This window comes from Engystomops pustulosus, chromosome 5 (assembly GCF_040894005.1).
Source record: "Engystomops pustulosus chromosome 5, aEngPut4.maternal, whole genome shotgun sequence".
Classification (NCBI taxonomy): Eukaryota; Metazoa; Chordata; class Amphibia; order Anura; family Leptodactylidae; genus Engystomops; species Engystomops pustulosus.
Window position 1 is genome coordinate 65357955 of NC_092415.1, and position 21517 is coordinate 65379471.

The 21517-nt window shown below is 40.4% G+C and overlaps 1 protein-coding gene across 2 annotated transcripts; it reads left to right on the forward strand.

The window, feature by feature from the left end:
* Positions 1 to 1050: 1050 nt before the first annotated feature.
* PRELID3A (PRELI domain containing 3A) lies at positions 1051 to 21135 on the forward strand. Of its 2 annotated transcripts, none has more exons than XM_072152270.1 (7): positions 1051 to 1282; positions 8802 to 8970; positions 10163 to 10252; positions 10868 to 10938; positions 12060 to 12162; positions 13265 to 13342; positions 15312 to 21135. In XM_072152270.1, exons 1-6 carry the CDS (start codon positions 1251 to 1253, stop codon positions 13316 to 13318), a joined length of 519 nt encoding a protein of 172 aa, XP_072008371.1. In that variant the 5' UTR covers positions 1051 to 1250; the 3' UTR covers positions 13319 to 13342; positions 15312 to 21135. The 2 variants fall into 2 exon arrangements, with proteins under 2 accessions (XP_072008371.1, XP_072008372.1); XM_072152271.1 differs by lacking the exon at positions 1051 to 1282 and adding an exon at positions 6528 to 6581.
* The last annotated feature ends 382 nt before the right edge of the window (positions 21136 to 21517 follow it).

The following is a 21517-nucleotide window of genomic DNA, read 5'->3' on the forward strand; positions in this document are numbered from 1 at the left end:
TTATAGTGTCTCATTATTGTGTGCCAGGCATGCCCTCCATACTGCCTCTATATGTGCCATGCATGCCCTCCATACTGTCTCTTTATGTGTCCGCCATACCCTCCAAATCTATATAAGTGCCAGGCATACCATAGTGTCTCTCTAGGTGCCATTCATGCCCTCCATACTGTCTCTATATGTGGCAGCCATGCCCTCCATAGTGTCTCATTATTGTGTGCCAGTCATGCCCTCCATAGTGTCTCTATATGTGGTAGTCATGCCCTCCATAGTGTCTCTATATGTGCCACTCATACCCTCCATAGTGTCTCTATATGTGGCAGTCATACCCTCCATAGTGTCTCTATATGTGGCAGTCATGCCCTACATAGTGTCTCATTATTGTGTGTCAGTCATGCCCTCCATAGAGTCTCTATATGTGTCAGTAATATCCTCCATAGTGTCTCTATATGTTGTAGTCATACCCTCCATAGTGTCTATTTATGTGGCAGTCATGCCCTTCATAGTGTCTCTATATGTTGAAGTCATACCCTCCATACTATATCTATATGTGGCAGTCATAGCCTCCATAGTGTCTCTATATGGGCCACTCATACCCTCCATAGTGTCTCTATATATGGCAGCCGTGCCCTCCATAGTGTCTCTGTATGTGCCATTCATACCCTCCATAGTGTCTCTATCTGTGCCCGGCATACCCTCCATAGTGTCTCTATAGGTGCCCGGCATACCCTCCATAGTGTCTCTATATGTGCCCGACATACCCTCCACAGTCTCTATCTGTGCCCGGCATACCCTCCATAGTGTCTCTATAGGTGCCCGGCATACCCTCCATAGTGTCTCTATATGTGCCCGACATACCCTCCACAGTCTCTATCTGTGCCCGGCATACCCTCCATAGTGTCTCTATATGTGCCAGTCATACCCTCCACAGTGTCTCTATATGTGGCAGTCATGCCCTCCATAGTGTCTCTATATGTGCCCGGCATGCAGCTTCTCCTCTGCAGACAATGGATGGGGCGGCCCTGGCGGTGACGTGCGCTGCTGCTGCTGCTGATGCGGGCGCTGGAGGGAGGGCGCATCCTCATCATCAGCCGGTACCAGGGAGACAGCAGCAGAGCCGGGACTCACCGCCCGCTGTGCCGGGGACATGCACACAGCTCTCCGGTCATCTCCAGGGCGGAGGACCCATCCCCGCTGAGCAGCACCTCCATATACCCCGTCTCCTCCGCACAGGACACAGACAGGAGGGAGACATGAAGATCTGGAGCTCAGAGCATGTGTTCAGGTACCTGTGCATTGTCCTACATCTCTCCATCTTCTGACCCTCACATGGGTGACTGCATTCCTGCTAAGCCGCCCACCACCCACAATATGCTGGTGATGTAGGTGATAGTACCAACCTGTCCATCACCCATACTAAGGTGATGATATAGGTGCCATTAGGTACCTACCTACCAAGCTGATGATGTGGGAGACAGTATGTACCTATCTGCCCACCACTCATACTAAGGTGACAGTGACAGTATGTACCTACCTGTCCATTCACACTAAACTGGTGATGTGGGTTGGACAGCCTGTACTTACCTACTAAGCTAGTGATGTGGGTGTCAGTATGTACCTACTTTCCCACCTCTAATATTAAGCTGATGATATAGGCGACAGTAAATACCTACCTACTCACCATTCATACTGGTGATGTGGATAACATTATGTACCTATCTGCCCTCCACTCATACCCAGCTTGTTATATAGGTAATTGTATTTGTATGACTGCTATACATTCATAATAAACTGATAATGTAGTTACTTTTACCATTATTATACTAAGCTAGTGATATATATATATAACCTCCCACTATTCCTAATAAGGTGGTTATGCAGGTGACAGTATGCGCCTGACTGCCCACCATTCATACATAGCTTGTCATATAGGGAACACTCATTCACCTGACTACGTAAGGAGCTGTATGGAGCTACCTACCTATCACTTATACTGAGCTAGTGATGAGAGTAACTGCATACACCTACCTGCCTATCAATGTATTAAGCTGGTGATATATGTAAGTATATTTACCTGACCTCCTTCCATTCACACCTAGCTTGTGATGAGAGTAACTGTATGCACCTACCTGCCCAATACTTATACTTAGCCTGTGATGTAGGCACCTGACATCCCACCATTCATACTTTGGCTTGTAATATAGGTAATTGTACTCATCTGACTGCTGTACATTCACACTGAGCTTGTGATAAAAGTGACTGGCCATCATGCAAGCTAAGCTTATGATTGCTGTCCATACATACTAAGCTGGTGATGTAGGTGACTGTGTGCACCTGACTGCCCACCATCAATAATAACCATGTAATGAAAGTGACTGCATGCAACTGACTAAAGCTTGTACACTATGTACCTCATTGTGCCTACCATCATAGCACAATAGGGAACTGTAGGTACCTGCCCACCTATCATACATGCTAAGCTTGTATTGGAGGAGGCTGTATGCACTTGTGTACATTGATATACGAGGCTGTATCTGCCTGTCTCCCCATGAATTATATTAATGGTTACAATGAGCTTGCCTCTATACATGATATATAGCAAACTGTGTGCACCAGGCAACTGGTGACTGTATGCGCCTGTCTGCTCCCTGTTCCTAGTTAGCTTGGACCAGACAGCCCACCATTCAAAGCTTTTCATGTAGGTGACTGTATGCTCCTGTCAATCACTTATACAAAACTTTTTATGAAGTTGTCTGAGTTGTAACTTTAAGCTGCTTGGCTAAAGTGTAACATTTCTACCAGTCCTTCCAGCTATAATGTAATATTTATAATGTTGATCTCTTTGTAAGGTGAAGTCTTTATATTATGGGCCCCCTAAAGTTATTAGGCCTGGGTGTAAATGCACCCACTCAAGAACAGGGATGTAATATAGCACCTTTCCATGTCTTATTCCTATTTTATGAATAGGATCTTCTCTGGATTGTCCAGTGAGACGTCTGTTTTTGCCCTGGATCAGTTTCCTACATTGTTCCTGTATTGACATGAACCTTTTTTATTTCTTCCACATTTTGTGTTCTAATTAAATATTAATACCTGTGGTCAAGTTGAATGGGTTTTTTGTTACACATTTTATAGTCTCTCTGTAATGGCTGATGAGAATGACAGGGCGAAGTTGTTATGGGATGGACCTTTTTAGTATTTAAAGCTCCTGTCTATGAAAAGCAAAATCTATGGTAAAAAATTAATGGTAAAATATGGTCCAATACATGACATGTGTATGTAAAAGCCTTTATCTCTAATTATAATAATACACACGGTCCCCTACTTAAGGACACCCAACTTACAGACGACCCCTAGATACAGACAGACCCCTATGCCCCCTTTGACCTCTGGTGAAGCTCTCTGAATGCTTTACTATGGTCACAGACTCAAATGATCAACTGTAAGGTGTCTGTAATGAATCTTTATTGCTAAACTCCAATTGTCAATGGGGAAAAAAATATATACAGTTTTGACTTACATACAAATTCACCTTAAGAATAAACCTATGGAACCTATCCTGTAAGTAACCCGGGGACTGCCTGTAATCTTTATTTATATAGCGCCCTCAACTTCCGTAGTGCTTTATAAATCATAGGGGACATATACAAATATAATATTACATCAGAGAGTACAAACAGTTATATGGAACAATAGGAGCAAGGGCCCTGCTCCCAAGAGCTTACAGTCTATGAGGATGAAGGGGTGACAGAAGAGGTGTAAGAGCTTGTATAATAGTCCAGACATTCTTTATAAGGGAACAGTATAAAATTACCTATTAAATTAAAATTCTGCTGCTTGCACCAGCCATCAGTCGCTATCTTACATGCAAAGTCCAAGGTGAAAGTGACTGCAGAGAAGCCTAGAGCTTGCTATGTATCTGGTGTTTTCTGGATAACCGATGGGAGGAGGACATAGGATGGATTAGTAAAGAGAGAGTTGACATTTCATGCGGTGTCAGCTTTCTTTCTTGTCTTTATTAATGGCTAAAGCTTTAGACTTTACTATACAGAATGCTGTAGGAAGGTCCAAGATCCTGTCTCCACTGCTTATTGACGGCCAGAAGTGATGGATGACATACCAATGTCATAAAGCTGGACCAGCAAAGGGCAGAGGAGGAGACCATGTTCTAGATGTTGCTACAGTATGGGGGAAATATGAAATAATTTCCAATTCTTTAACCATTGGAAATTTGGAGTTGGGCCCATTAAGCTGTAACAACCTCCATTCTTATGGGAAGGTTTTCCACAAGATCCTGAATACATAAGAAGTATCAGTATAAAACTGGTTTATAATGGCTGCTCCAATAACATTGATACGTGTGGAGCCTCAGAAGTTATGTACCTGTGACCAGTAGTAATGGAACTTCACCTCTCAAAACAGACTGCATGGTTTCAACAACTTAAATAGTACAAAGCTATACCAGTGTTTTAGTACAGGGTACATAAAAATCTCCTGTTGGTGCCAACAGTTTCTGGGTATTTTTCTATTGTTGTCCATATGATTGCTTGAAAAAAAATCATACTTCCTGCTTATGTTCCACATAAATAGGAGATGTTAAGAGATGCCACCTTAATCACTGACTGAGACAGATCACCACTGCAGCCAGTGATTGGCAGAGTGGGCATCCCCAGGCACCTATTGTAGGTGGCAGGAGGTGGAGGCACCACATGGAGTACAGTAATGAGGTATTTTATGTTATATTTGTGAAAATTGACCTGCAATGTGGATTTTAAAATTAGAGCATTTTTTTTTTTTTTTTAAAGCTTTATTTATCAACAAGTTATGAAGAGCATTAAAATACACCACATAAAAAGCATTTTATATTTTCCATTAATCTATCCTCTGCAAGACCATTATTCATTATCCTTGCATCCATCTATTACTTGCGTGGTCTTGCCCCTCCTCCATCCCCCCCTCCCCCCGGCGACTGGCGGCAGATCCCTTCACCTGAGCCCCATGGAAGAGCAAACCAATATTCATAAATCAGTAATAAAAGAATATTCAGCCGAAGAGCCTTGAAGTCGCGAGACTGTTGTTCACAAGCGGTTCAACCAGATATTCCTTGAGCTATCTCTGCAGATCCCTGCCCCAAGTTCCTCCCATCTTTCCGCTAGTAATAGAGTATCCATCCTTTCTTCCCACCTCTTAATCCTCGGTGCCTCTAAATCTTTCCAATGACTCAGAATTGTTAATCTTGCCATAAATAAACCCTTCAATACACTCGGGATACATCCCGGGGGGCCAACAATGCCTCTTCTCGTGCCCAAAATGCAAACCTGCAGATTTGCTGCGATACTGCAATTAAATATTACTTGTAATTTGTCAAGGACCGCTGTCCAATAGCGGTGTAATTTTGGGCATCTCCATAACATGTGCACAAGGTCCGCATCTATCAGGTTGCACCTTGGGCACTTTTCATCATTCTTTTTCCACATATGGTTTAACCGTTTCGGCGTCATGTGCACTATAAAAATTTGGGAGATAACATGAGACATGTTTTTGATCGTTTTTTTCATCATCTGTAGAGAGTCTACCCATTCCTCCACTGTCAGGTCAGGTACATCATTCTGCCATTTTGCTAAGCATTCCATTGCAGGAGGTGCGTGCTCTTTTTGCATTATCTTGTAAACCCTAGACATCAGGCCCTTCCGAGTTATAGGGTCAAACAAGTCCTTTAATGGGTGTTCTTCCTGCTGGAATTCTTTGTCAGAGAGACAGGCACTTAGCACACTTTTAAGTTGAACATAGAAAAACCAATCCCCTATCCCTAAACCAAATTCCACAGCCATCCCTTCAAAGGATTTTAAACTCCCTTGATCTATCACCTGATGCAAAAACCTAACCCCTTTTCCCCTCCAAAATTTCAGGGACTCTATCGATACCGGAGTCCATTTTACAAATCCACACAGTGGTGTTACATTCAAATATCCATTTACTCCTTTTTTCCTTTTAATCTGATCCCATACCCATTGTGTTAGTGAAAAAATCGAATACTCATCCTGCTGTGAAAATTTCTTAAAAACACCAGTTTCCAGTAAACACCATATATCATAATCACATAAACACCCATACTTCTTTTTTAGAATATAATTCATCATTTCTTTATCACTATCAATAATATTTTGCCATTGTGCTGCAATAAAATAACTCAAAAAATCCGGTAGAGCTAATCCACCATTCTCTACTGTAGCATGCAACTTCCTCAAACTAACCCGTGCGTTTTTCCCATTCCATACTAATTGCCCTAGAAGAGAGTCAAGGGTTGAAAATACCTTCCTGGGGATCATCATTGGGCTATTTTGAAATATAAATAAGATCTGGGGCAATAGTACCATTTTGAAGATAACAACTCTCGCCGCCATGGGGAGATTCAACTTTTTCCACACAGCAACCTTTTGTCTGATCTTGGATAGTAGGGGTTTTACATTTAGCTCGATGTAATCCTTTGGTCTACTACTAATTATAATTAGAGCATTTTTGTTTAGGATCATCATTATGGATTACACACTTATTACTCACTCATGCAGAAGAATTTAAAAAAGGTACCAGTTTTTTTGTTGTATTTATTTAAGTCTTATATGTCCTTAATCTAGTTGCTCCTTTTCACTGCAGCAGAGAAAAGGTAAAGGTTGTGTTACCTGATACAGAGTATAATAAATAAGCGATGAAGGGTAAAACATAACACAATCCATTTCTAATCTGTAGTAGAGAATTTTTTGTAGTTTTAGTTTTGTATTCTTCAGTAGTTTTTGAATTTTTTCAATCCACTTGATTTTCATTTAAAAAAATGCATGCAAAAACCTGATCATGTGTCCTTACTCCAGAAGTAAAGTACCACACTGCTGTCTAGATGTTCTCACCTGCTTTCTCATAGTCCACTGGTTTAGATATTCTTTTATATTCCTTTCAGTATTAATTGTGTAGCTGAATGGCCTGAGGTGGAAGTTTTATTTGGTGATCATTGTTGTTGCTTTCAGGATGATAGATGCCACTTTTTATCTTCTACACCTTTTATTCTCCAAGACATAACCTTTGTCATGTAATTGCTCCTTTATGTTCATGTCTGTCGCCCAGCAGTGTATAAATACTGTCCTAACACTATAAGTATTGTCTGGACTGAGTGTTGCTGTGTCCTGAATATAAAACAGCTTAAACCAGGACTGCTTTTATTCTTTGCCCATGGCTTTGCAATTATGTAATGGGAAAGGAATAGTCTTTATCAAATAGGAATGGCTATGTCTTGCTTACTAAATATTTTTTTATAATATTTCTCGTAATTTTGCACCAACATGGTGTTAAAAGAGTTTTATGATATTTGTCAAAAATTTAGTAAAGGCAGGAAAAAGTAGAACAAGCAGAAATAGACCAATTTAAAAAAACGATGGGAGTTATTTATCATTGGGCAGGCGCTAATTCTAGGTCTGCTTTTGGAGCTCCAAGGCCTTCAGAATTATTAAAGTACCATTGGCCCATTAATAAATCACTGTTGGATTTTTGTTAGATAATCCTAAGAAGAGTATAATAATAGCAGCAGCACATACACCAGGGTGGGTAGTGGATTGTTCATTTTTTTGTGATTATTTTAAAAAATTCTGAGTCATAAATCTGTCTTTACATTGCATTAACAATGGTTCTCTGTTTGAGGCCCTTGTGATTTTTTGACTCAAAAGATCCCCAAAACATCCTCCTGATCAGATCCTTCTCCCACCCCACCCCCGAAAATAGAAGGAGGAACAACATCAGCATTGGGTAGTAATTTGCTGCTTCTGATGTGTAAGGTGTCTTTATTTATGCACAGTTACATCACCCAGAGCCTATGTTTAGCTGAGCTGGAGATGGTTGCCATACAGAGACCTCTGTTTCCCATAGTATGCCCTCTGTTGAACATATATTTTTTTAATATCTGGCAACAGGATGAAAAAGTGCAGTCTTCTAGACTTTTTCATCCTGTCTTTCCTGACCTATGCAACATAAACTGAGCAGACAGAGCCTAGAAAAATGCCTGTATTTGCCAGTATCTGTCTATGGACAGCATCTACTTCGACAGCTTTCCCGGAGTATACGCTGGAACTGTCCAAAAAACCAAGTGTGCACATAGCCTCATACTATAAGTATTTTCTGTATAGAATATATAATATGTAATAGAAAAAAATAGGTTTTGTTCAATGTAAAATGCAGTGCGTTGCTTTCCAGAAACAATATTATGTTCATTAGAATTTTGCACTAAAGGGTCTTTCTGGGATTCTTGAAAAAATAGGTAAGGGCAAAAAAACAATTAAATAAAATCAGACAGCTCCGTTCTCAGACTAGTAGTGACACCAGCTTGCTGACACCAGCTTGCTAAGCTGCAGTAACTGCATTCAACAACCAGATACCTTTTTTGAACAGCTGGTCTTTGAGGGTGCTGGGTGTTGGACCCCAACCAATCTAATATAATTGACATATCCTTAGGATAGGGCTACAATTTTTTTTATTTGTAATGTGGCACATATGCAGTCTTCCAGCATGTTAGACACCACATCTGGGGAGCCTAGGTGGAAGATGTAAACATTGTATAGGTAAAGGGAGGTTGGAGGGCAACATGGGTATTGGTCACGAACAAGTTATAATGGGCCCTGTTTAAATTGTATGGGACTGGGTCTATATTTTTAGCTTGTCGCTGTCAATATGTCAAGATAGCTGGCCTTAGAGCTGTGTGAACAACACTTGATCTTGATATGTTGTATCATTGTATTATTCATTTTGTATCATTTTACCTACAGTCATCCATGGGACACAGTTATCAAGGCTGCCATGAGGAAATACCCAAACCCGATGAATCCTTGTGTAGTTGGTGTGGATGTGATGGATCGGAGTCTCGATAGTCAAGGAAGGTTACACAGTTATCGACTTCTCAGCACGGAGTGGAGACTTCCAAGTCTTGTGAGAGCAGTAAGTACAGTTTTGTGTGTTCCTTGTAATTACATTTTTAATAAGATTTCTACTCACATAATAATGATATTATATGATCTCTGTTCAGGACCAGACATAGGCCGAGATTTATTAACCCTTTAGTGACCTAGTGACCATTTGCGCTTTGATGAACAAGTAAATATTTACCAGCAATGAATGAACACATAATAATATCCTGCACTTAAAAATTTATACCAAAAATGTATTTACTACACACATCAATATATACCAGCATTAAATATACTGCACATCTGGTCTGCACTCGGGCACCGACAGCTGTCTCCTTCTATTTCTGTGTCGGCCTGGTCCATTCCACTCTTCTTCCCTGTAGTCTCCTCATTGTTGCCAATCCATCTCCATCAGGTAGAGAACGTCATGGAAACTTCTCCAAGCAGTGACTTATCTCTGCAGAATTTGCCACCTTGGTGACTATGGCCTCTGGAGAGCATCTCCACAGTGTGTCCCTAAAAAAATCACAGTCAATATAATGTCCCCTAGATAAAAGCTAAGTGACCCCTGCATATACAGATAAGACACTGCTACCCATATAATGCTTCCATATAATTTCCCCATCATTAATCTGGTAGCCCCAGCACAATTTTCCACTATATAGCTAGCCCATACTCACAGTAGATAGCCAGCCAATATATATCCAGCCAGCCACATAGTATATAGCTAGCCAGTCCCCTGCCCCTCCCGAGTATTTAGCCAGCCTACCCTTTGTAATATATAGCCAGCCTGCCCCCTGTAGTATATAGTCAGCCACCCCCCCTAAAGTATGTAGCCAGCCTGCCCCCCCTGTCGGCAGCCACGTGCCTGGGTCATAGAGGGTGCTGGCTGAGTAGAGCAACCAGCAATATGTGTATCTTAAAGATACACATATCGCTGATTGCTACTGAGGGCTGGGTAGGCGAGCCAGGGTGGGAAGTGCTCTAGGGGTTCGCTTACCCCTCATCCCGGCCCTGCTTGCATCTATAAAATCATAGTACCACACACAAATAAAGTCCCCTCTCTTGGATCCAACACACATGTAAAGTGCTGGCTTTTTTCGGGATTTTCTAGTTGTAGTTAGCTTGAGCAACTAAATGTCAAAATCCACTTCTTTACACAAGTTTTCCACAATTTTAGATACCAGTATAATTCTCAATATGACCTCTTTGATTCTTTTCAGATACTTGGAACCGGTAGAACTTTAACATATATTAAGGAGCATTCTGTAGTGGATCCTGTAGAAAAGAAAATGGTGTTATGTTCCAAAAATGTGAGTGTCATTTATCTAAAACATCTGTACTGTATTTTTGTATGTTTGTTAAACTGTGTGTGCAATAGTGCAGGGGCCCACAATGTTTTTTTACTCTTTGGATATTTGAGTGGATTTACCCTATACCTTAGCTCTAGCACACTGTGTACACAATCACGAATGGGGGAAACAGACCCTTGTCTTGAATCATGGACGTAAGTCCTTTCAACACAGAAATATTATCCAGTGATTCCCTGCTTGATTGATGTACTACAGCGCCAACATGTACAACAACTCGGCAGTTACAGGTGCAGCTTGTTCTAATTTAACAGCAGTACAGGCAGTCCCCGGGTTAAGTACAGGAGAGGTTATTTAGGTTTGTTCATAAATTGAGTTTATATGTTAGTCGGACAATTTTCAAATTTTCAAATTTTTGTGTTGTCACGGGAACAAGGGTTATCAATAAAGACAATCAATTAATTCTTAATTACAGACACCTTACAGCTGATCATTGCAGCCTGGGACTGGAGTATAGAATCCAGAGATTATCGCTAGAGAGGTTGTCTATAAGTTGGGTGTCCTTAAGTCAGGGAACAGCCTGTACAATAATAAAACATTTTTCATTTTGTCTTATAGATTTCACTTACGAATTTGGTGTCTGTTGATGAAAGGCTGGTTTACACCCCACATCCGGGAAATTCAGAAGAGTAAGGAGATTAAAATATAAATTTTTTTTCTGATTTTTTTTGCATGTATATTTTATCTAATGGGATTTTAGATCCCATTTTGGATTCTTCATTGCCTGTGAATTTTGAGCAGGGGATGAGAAAGCAAATTCCACCGTGGGGAAGGTATTTTTGAGGTTGATCTGAAAACACACAACTCAAAAAATATAGGGAACACTAAAACAACGCAATGGGGCACATTTACTTACCCATCCAGTAGCGATCCCCGAGGTGCGTTGGTCGACGAGGATTCGGAGCTGCGGCAATTGACTAAGATCGTGCATCCAATTTCCTGCATGTGTCGCTTCCCTGTTGAGGTCCGCCGGAGTTCACCTTCTTCTTCCCGGTGTATGTGAGTGCATGTCTTGCGACACAGTTTGAAATGTTAAATCCCGCGCGTTGTCCGAATCCGTCGGATCGTCCGACATCCCCCTCCCCCAATTTGTGTCCCGTGAAAGCCGACGCGATTGCGCCAAAATTTGATTGCGTGCGCCAAAAACCCCATTTAAATGCGGTGCGAAACTGAAAAAGTCGGAAAAACCCAGCGAAAATGCGGTCCGCGGACCCTTAGTAAATGTGCCCCAATGTATCTCCAAGTCAATCATACTTCTGTGACCTGTCCAGTTATAAATCAACACTGATTGTGAATCATTTCTCCTCTTGTGCAAATGGAGCAGACAACAGGTAGAAATGACAACCTTTATAAAGGAGGAGTTCTGCAGGTAGTGATTGAGTATCAAACCAAATCTAGACATCCATTGGTTTTGATTTTCATTGATTATTTTTATATTTTAATTATTCTCAACACATTTCCCTACATAATGAATAAAGAATTGCAACGAGAGTAATCGGTCATCAGTATCTGATCTAGAATCGGGCATCAGTTCCTGGTCAATACAGAGGGTATGGGACGTCACTCCTTAAAACACTGGTGACCTAGTCTAACGTTTCTAAATAGTCTTCTAAAAAATGTAAACCACTTTGCATTTGTAGGTTCTAAACAACTTGTAGAATCTTGGACTTATAGACCTAATGATTGGTGTATTTGGTGTTTACTAATGCAATAATCTAGAAATTATTTTGTACGTGATTTCTCATTGTAGGACAGTACTGACCCAAGAAGCTATAATAACTGTGAAAGGAATCAGCTTGAGCAGCTACCTAGAAGGTCTAATGGCCAGCACTATCTCATCAAATGCAAGAAAGGTAATGTATAGTACACTTAACTTGGAAGAAGTTTATAAAAAGCTGCAACAATACCATGGGCAACTACAAATATTCTGACTTTCAGACAGCTTGATAAATCTGCCCATAAAGTTTCAGATGTGACCACAGATTACTTGGTGACTTCTTATAAAGCAGTGCATTCCTTTTAATCTTGGGGCTATAAGCCACCATTAGAAGTGTCAGGTTGCAGCTCTCCACTTTAAGGGCACAGTTACATCTGATTGAGCTGAATGTGCATATGTATGGGGTTGTCAGGTGAGATAGCTTTGAGCCTATGTTTCAGTCCCCCCAATGCAATCTTCCCCTCCTCCACACCATCCTCTTCCACTGCTGAATGCTAAATGAACATGAAAGGAAGAGGGGAGGAGCAGAGGAAGTGTGGAGGAGAGGAAAAATGCATGAGGAGACTGAGACTCATCATACTCTGCTGGCAGGGAGCCAAGTAATGTGAAATAAAGTTTTATAAAGTAGTGGCAGTATTCAGAATGTTTAGAAAAGCATTTTTTGGCCTCGAAATATATTTTTTTAAATATTTTCTTTATACTTAAAGGGGTTGTCCACTATCAGCACATATTTGATATGGATTGTGTAAGGAAAAGTTATACAATTTTCCAATATACTTTCTGTATAAATTCTTTAATACGTTGCATCCGCTCTCCATAGCCTTTTATTGCCTCCACTGAGCGTATATACACTGTTCAGCTGGATGGAAAGACGTAGCATCCTGTGTTATTTACAGTATACATCCTATACGGGTCAGACGGAGCCAACAACCAGGGGCTTAACTAGTAGTCGAAGGGCCCCATAGCAGAGTTTTGAAAGGGGCCTCCTACCTCCTCATAAAATATGCACATCCTCCATTCTTTAGTCTGTGAGTTTGGATGCTGTGTTTGAGTGTATGTAAGTGGGTATGTGGGTACGCTGAGCGTATACCAAAAACAAGATGTGAACCCAGCCTTACAGTGTATTTCACTGCAATTAGAGCTGTAAATGGGATTCCAGACAACCATTACTGCTTAATATGCATCCTTCCTCCTGTGCATTTTATGTGTATAGTGACTTGTTATCTGTGTTCCTATAGGGGTGGGAAGCAATTGAATGGATCATTCAGAATTCTGAGAGCACAGTAAGCTAACAGCGGCTGCCTATACTAACAAGGGTAATTATACAAGTCTTCTATTAACCGTTACGTGCATGGCCTGTGAACATCACCTGTAAGTGGAGCATGAATTATGCATATGCTTGTGATGCCTGACATTAAAACAAGAAAGCTTTTGCTGTCAAATCCTCACTCTTGTTTGGCCTGCATTATGCAACTTATTTGCACCTTTTTCCCTCCTTTTTTTTTTTCCTTCCATGAAACAATCTTGCTAAACTCAAGGTTTTGCTGGCATACACCTGCCATAAACCTGTTTTGGCCCAATTCAGTCGATTTGCACCAAAACAGGCATAAATCAAACAAGCCAACAAATCTGCCCTGCTAATATGCAGTGGGTACAGAAAGTATTCATACCCCTTTAAATTTTTCACTATTTGTTTAATTGCAGCCAACTAATCAATATACATTATGCACCCAATCTTGACTGAAAAAAACAGAAATGTTGATATTTTTGATCATTTATTATATTATCATTATCATTTCTTTATTAAAAGAAAAACTGAAAAATCACATGTTCATAAGTATTTAGACCCTTTGCTGTGACACTCATATTTAAATTCATTGGAGTCCAGCTGTGTTTAATTAAACTGATTGGACTTGATTAGTAAAAGCACACACCTGTCTATATAAGATCTCACAGATCACAGTGCATGTCAGAGCACAGGAGAATCATGAGGTCTAAGGAACTGCCCAATGAGCTCAGAATTGTGATAAGGCACAGATTTGGCCTAGGTTACAAAAGAATTTCTACAGCAATTAAGATTCCTAAGAGCACAGTAGCTCCTTTAATGGAAAAAGGTTGGGATGATCACAGCTCTTCCTCGACCTGGCCATCCAGCCAAACTAAGCAATCTTGGGAGAAGAGCGTAGGTCAGAGAAGTAAAGAAGAAGCCCTAGATCACTGTGGCTGAGCTCCAGAGATACAGTAGGGAGAGGGGAGAAAGTTCCACAAAGTCAACTGTCACTGCAGCCCATTCACAGTTATATTCACAAGACATATCAAATCCTACATACCGTTTGCAAAAAAACACATGATGGACTCCCAGACTATGAGAAATAAGATTCTCTGGTCTGATGAGAAGAAGATCGACTTTGTGGTGTTAATTCTAAGTGGTATGTGTGGAGAAAACCAGGCTCCGCTCATTACCTGCCAAATACAATCCCAACAGTGACACATGGTGAAACATGGTGGTGGCAGCATCATGCTATGGGGGTGTTTTTCAGCTGCCGGGACTGGACTATTGGTTGCAGTTGAAGAAAAGATGAATGCAGCCAAGTACTCTGCTCTGGACCTCAGACTGGGCCGAAGTCTCACCTTCCAATAAGTTAATGACCATAAGAACACAGCTAAAATAAAAAAGCAGAGGCTTCAGAACAAATTTGTGACCATTGTTGACTGCCCAGCCAAAGCTCTGACCTAAACCCAATTGAACATCCCTGCAGAGACTTAAAAATGGCTTCCACCAACGTTCACCATCCAACCTGAGGGAACTGGAGAGGATCTGCAAGGATGAATGGCAGAGGATCCCCAAATCCAGGTATGAAGAACTTGTTGCGTCTTCCCAAGAAGACTCATAGCTGTACCAGCTCAAAAGCTGCTTAAAATATCTTAAAGCTGCTAAAATATTGCTTAGCAAAAATATCTACATTTCTGTTTTTTTTCTATCAAGATGGGGTGCAGAATGTACATTAATGAGCAAAAAAAAATCACTTTGTTGATCTTACCATCTGGCTGCAATGAAACAAAGACTGAAACATTTAAAGGGGTCTAAATACTTTCTGCACCCACTGTAAGTAGGGCAAACCTAACACAGAAAACAATTTCTCCAATTTTGTATAAACTGTTTAAAAAGGTGCAAAAAGAGAGAAATGAATGAATAACTACAACTATGATAAACTATGATAAATGACCTCCTATGTGTTGTATGAAGTGTACAGCTCACAGCCTCTGCCTTTCTCTGTTACGTAGATTCAGGAACAGTTGCTGACACACTACTGACATAGCGAATGTAGCTTCAAGAACAGAAACAAAGATCATGCTTGCTGTATGATCAACATTATGGACCAATGACTCCTGCTCCAACGAAAATTCTTTCTTCTGATAAAAACTTTTTAAAAGGATTTTTTAAAAATGATTATTAGTTAAATGGATGCAATAAATATGTAACTTACTTACACTTTCATATTCATAAAGCTGATATGCATTGTTTACTGACTTGTATTTTATTGCACCAGCATGCACTCTTTACTAGTAGACTGTGCCTAATAGTTAGAGCACATTCACACGGCAGATTATTTTTCTGAAATTTTAGCAACATCTTCTGATATGTGATTTAGATATTATCAGCACAACTACTTAAACTTTCCAAAACTTTGCATAAATCAGTAGTGATAGGACTACAAGGTACTTGGGGGTGGATTTATTACGACTGGACTCATAGTGCGCCAGTCGTGTTTTCCTGCTAGCAGGGGTTTTAACTTTGTTTAGATTGGTTGCCAGGAAAATCCGTATGTGTAAGCTGGAGATGAGTAGATGATGGGTGGATCTTGTTGGGAGAGGCATTAGGAGACGATCTGTAGCTGTTAAATGCGTAGGAATATCAGTCCTCAACATTGCCAGCAGCATGCAAAATTCCAGGACCTTGAGTGATGTCATAAGCATGTGACTGATCATTCAATTACAAACATTCTGCAATCTGGATGGAAGTTTCTGCATACTGCCCAATGGTGCGTAGCAGTATTGTGTATGTGTAAAAGTTTGAATGCACAAATAAAGACAAAGCTCAGGCTCTATATCAATTCTATTGAATGGCTATATTTTCATATTTTCACAGGAAAGGGGTGGTCTGCAGGTAGGGGGAAGCTTCCATAGAGCATAATAAACAATAAAAAATAAAATAAATAGTGTCAATAGTCAAAATCAGTGATTTTTTTTTTAAAAAGCAGTCTTTTAGGGAGGGATCCTCTTAGAGTGGTGGTCTTCTGGATCGCACTGTGTGTGTGTGTATGTATATATATATATTTCTTTGTGGTGTAGTAGATTACTGTATGAGCATCTCTTACTATGATGCAGAGATCCAGTGCTCTGAGTCTTTCCTGCCTTGCTCTGCCCCAGATCTCTGTACAAGCAGTAACACTGATTTTGTGTCCAGATTGGCTGAATTGCTTGTGCACATTCATGTGAATGCCCTCAGTGCTCTGGCCTCATTGCTCTTAGCTGATGTCACAACAAGGAAGTTCCACCCACTTCAGGAGAAGCCGAGAGGATTTTACAAATAGGGCTGATAGATATAAGAGGCGATTTCAAGACTAGGAAGAAGCCAGAAGCATGATATAGGTATCATTGTCAAAGGCTCTCTACAGCTGAGCTAAAACTATTTAAGTAACTTTACAGTTAAGTTTCAACCATGTGACATAGGGACTGTGCTGCTCTATTCTGGACCACAGTGCCATTGATTTCATTGGGACATGGTTACATCAGCCAAAGATCTATTGGGGGATGCTTCTTGCCAAACTATGGTTTTAAGATCATTAGATCTCATTGACACCTCAGAAGTTGTTTAATTTTTAATGACATTATATTATTTATTGATACGCTTTATATAATACAGACCAAAAGTTTGGACACACCTTCTCATTCAAAGAGTTTTCTGTATTTTCATTACTATAAAAATTGTAGATTCAAACTGAAGGTTTCAAAACTATGAATTAACAGGTGTGGAATTATATACTTAACAATAAAGTCTGAAAATATGTCTTATATTCTAGGTTAGCCACCATTTGCTTTGATTACTGCTTTGCACACTCTTTGCACAAGCTTCAAGAGGTAGTCACCAGAAATGGTCTTCCAACAGTCTTGAAGTTGTTCCCAGAGATGCTTAGCACTTGTTGGCCCTTTTGCCTTCACACTGCAGTCCAGTTCACCCTAAACCATCTCAATTAGGTTCAGGTCTGGTGACTGTGGAGGCCAGGTCATCTGGTGTAGCACCCCATCACTCTCCTTCTTTGTCAAATAACCCTTTCACAGCAACATCTGTGTTGAAAAATAAATGATGGCCCAACTAAATGCAAACCGGATGGAATAGTATTCCGCTGCAAGATGCTGTGGTAACCATGCTGGTTCAGAATATCTTAAATTTTAAATAAATCCCCAACAGCGTCACCAAAAAAGCACCCCCACACCATCACACTTCCTCCTCCATGCATCTGGGTGTTAAACAGGTATGTAGAGTCCATTCCCCAATCCTTTTCTGGTCGCAAAAAAGCACAGATTTCGACTAGTCTGACATTTATTCCTTGTGTTCTTTAGCCCAAACAAGTCTCTTGTGCTTATTGCCTGTCCTTAGCAGTGGTTTCCTAGCAGCTATTTTACCATGAAGGCTGCTGCACACAGTCTCCTCTTACCAGTTGTTGTAGAGATATGTCTGCTGCTAGACCTCTGTGCGGTCTGGTCTATAATCTGAGCTGCTGTTAGCCTGCAATTTCTGAGGCTGGTGACTTGGATGAACCTATCCTCCACAGCACAGGTGACTCTTGGTCTTCCTTTCCTGGGCTGGTCCTCATGTGAGCCAGATTCTTTGCACCGCTTGATGGTTTTTGCAACAGACTTGGAAACACTTTCAAAGTTTTCCCAATTTTTCAGACTGACTGACCTTCATTTCTTAAAGTAATGATGGGCACTCATTTTTCTTTACTTAGCTGCTTTTTTCTAGCCATAATACAAATTCTAAACAAAACCTGTCTATTCAGTTGGATCCACCTGACACAACACAACTGATGGTCCCAACCCCATTTATGAGGCAAGAAATCCCACTTATTAAACCTGACATGATGCCCCTATGATGTGAAAACCTTTTCAGGTGACTACCTCTTAAAGCTCATCAAGAGAAGCCAAGAGTGTGTAAAATAGTAATTAAAGCAAAAGGTGACTACTTTGAAAATATGTTTTACATTCTAGGTTCTTCAGTTGTTTCAGACTTCTTTGTTAAGTATATAATTCCACATGTGTGGATTCCTAGTTTTGATGCCTTCAGTGTGAATCTACAAATTTTATAGTCATGAAAATACAGAATAATCTTTGAACAAGAAGGTGTGTCCAAACTTTTGGTCTCTACTTTGTGTACACACATTCATAAATACATGAGTCTTGTGTATCAAACCTAAAATGAAGAAGTGGCATATTGACTGAAAATAATAATAAGACAATAATGCCATTGTGTGAATGTCCAACACTTCTTATTAATAATCTCCATCCTTTTTCAATTCCAGATTGTATAATGGAATTCACTAATCCAAGTGCCATATTTGTGGTGCAATTTTCATCATATTTGGCTTGCAACTTGTTTTATGTGTTTTAGAAACTTTTTGCAACAAGAAGGTGAAACATGGCAAAAGGCCAGCTTTAATGAAAAGGGTGCATTGGTTAAAAGGGATGTCACCAGTGTTTACCCCACCAAACATGGTTCTGATTTAGTGGTCTTCCATAAACCAGGAAGCCAATACACAGTGCACTGGCCACAAGCACAATGATACACACTTTATAATGGTTGTACCATGTTTCTGCAGCTCTGCATCACACTTGCAAGTGTGGAACAGGCCTTAAAGAGGACCTGTCACCTATAAATAAAAAAAAGGCACTAGGAGTTGCTTACTAAAGTAAGAAGCTCCTAGAGCTACCCCATTATTTCCATTGATAAACTGCTAGCATTATCAGAACCCTCCGATAATGCTAGCAAACACTCCAAGTGGCTTATTCATGAGGGGGCGGTCCGAGGTGCTGCTTCTTCCCCCGACCACCCCTTCCACTCCATAGTCCCACGGTGACTGCTAAGCTTCATGTGGCAGTGCCCGCCCTCATGTTCCTATTGTACTTTGCAGCGTGTCTCTTAGCTTTATTGGAGGGTTCCGATAAAGCTAGTAGTTTATCACTGCTAATAATGCTTTAGTAAGCAGCTCCTAGTGCCTATTTTATAGGTGACAGGTCCTCTAAGACTATTTGGGATGAATCCATTTCAATATCAGGCACTAAATGGGTAACTGTAAGAGATTTTTTTTTATCTCGGACCTTATTATTTGTAAAGGTGACTTTCGAATTAGCCCTTTATGGCCAAAACCCCTGTGCAATTCAGGGCAAATCCGAAAAATTTGGGAAACCTGACGGAAATGCTTCCGACATACCCTTAGTAATTTCTAAACACTTTCACACAAAATTAAGTCTCCAGTCATTTCGATGGCTGTACACAGGTCAACAGCACCCCCGGCTGAGACTAAAATGTCTGCTTGGTCCAAAATGGCTTCTTGTAGAGGAATATATCTCTCACAGTAACAATAAAGAATGTCCATATGCATTTTGTAACTATTTAGTTCTGAATCTTATAGTAAGATCATTGCTCAACAGCATAAAAAGGGATGTATCCAGTACTCGTCCTGCTCAAAGTTGATGTTTTTTATATGTTAATAATTACTTGAAGTATGCATTACATATCTTCTCCCATTTCACAACCCCCTGTGTATGTGTTTATGCATCTACTTTTTATATAACTTACATCTTATATTGTACAATACAGAAGGGTCTGACCAGGGCCTGAACACTTTAATACATTCCCTTATCACCATTCATTTAATTGTTTAACAAAACTTTAGCAACCAATGATAATTTTTTTTGTCAACTCATCATCTTTGTTTATATGACACTGGACTGAGATCTGAAAAATATTGTTATCAGTTTATCACAGCATGGCAGCTTTAGTTTTTTTTACCTGTAATTTCCATCACTAGTTATTAATAGCTGTATATTTTTATTGTGTATAGACTGTTTTTATGTCTTCTGCTGGTGGTTGTTTAATGTTGTTGCATGTGTCATGTCTGGGTGTTGCATTATGCTGTACCCAAAATAAACATCCGCAAGGTGCTAGCTTCACTTCCAGAACAGCCCTTACATTAGATAGGATTACACACAGGGCCAGATTAAGGGTGGTGGAGGCCCCTGGGCACAAACTGGTAGAGGTCCTCCTCACAATCTTGTTCAGTACATGTCATTTTCAGTAAATGTTGCTAGTAATTAATATATACCCAGGCCCCCTGTAATAAATATCCAACCACCCTAATATCTATATACAGCCCCCGGTAAAATAATAACATTGTACTCACCTTCCCCTGATTCGTGCCGTTCTCCTCCTCTTGCCTCGCGGGTAATTACACAAAAAATGTAAAAGAACCGTATAAAATAAAAACTATCCAGCACATGCAAATACTAAATAAGCAAAAAATACAGCAATAACCGCTATGTGCTGCACACCTCTCTCGTGGAGCTACAAACAGTGAAGAGTTGATCCAGTAAACCCAAAATGTAAAACATAGAAAATAAGTTCTGACCGGAGCTCCCGATTCTCTTGCTTCTGTGTGTCCTTCTTCTTCCAATGTCACTCACAAAATAGAGCAGTTCACACTCCTCCCGCACAAAAAATTCAGGAATACTAAATAGACAACCTCCTGGAGGACATGTTCACATCTGACGCAGGACTGGTCATGAATCTGTTTATTTAACAGTTCTCACTCATTTCTATGCAAATGTAACATTTCTAGCTTCAGGGATATATGGTGGACATATAAAACATGGCTGTTTATTTTCTCTACTCAAAGGATGGTTGTGGTGGTGCTATGACAATGTCCAGACAGCCATTAAATAAATGGAGTGAACAGTGATGTCTTGATAAATACCTCACATGTAGGTCAATGTCATTTTCTAGTAGCCTGTTGTATTTTGCTCGTCAAAATAAATCAATTTAATCTCATCTCACTGTGTCATGGGCTTTACTAAAAGATTAACTACTATAGTGCACAGGGACGTAACTACAGTGGTAGCACCAAAGCAGCTGCTATGGGGCCTGAAGTGTCAAGGGGCCCCAGCATCCAACCTGGCACACTAAAGAATAACGGATGTGCACCATTATGTACATATTATGTTGCACATTGTACAGTATATGTATAGAACAGTGCACACCTTCCACAGAACACATCATGAATCATCAGCTCAGATAAATGTTGTGGGAGAGGACAACAGAACAGCGTGTGTAAGGTCGCGTATAGATCCGCTTGAAAGGACTTCAGGCTCCATAGGTGTTAATGAAGGTGGCTCAGTGTGTAGCACTACAACCATGCAGTGCTGGGGTCCTG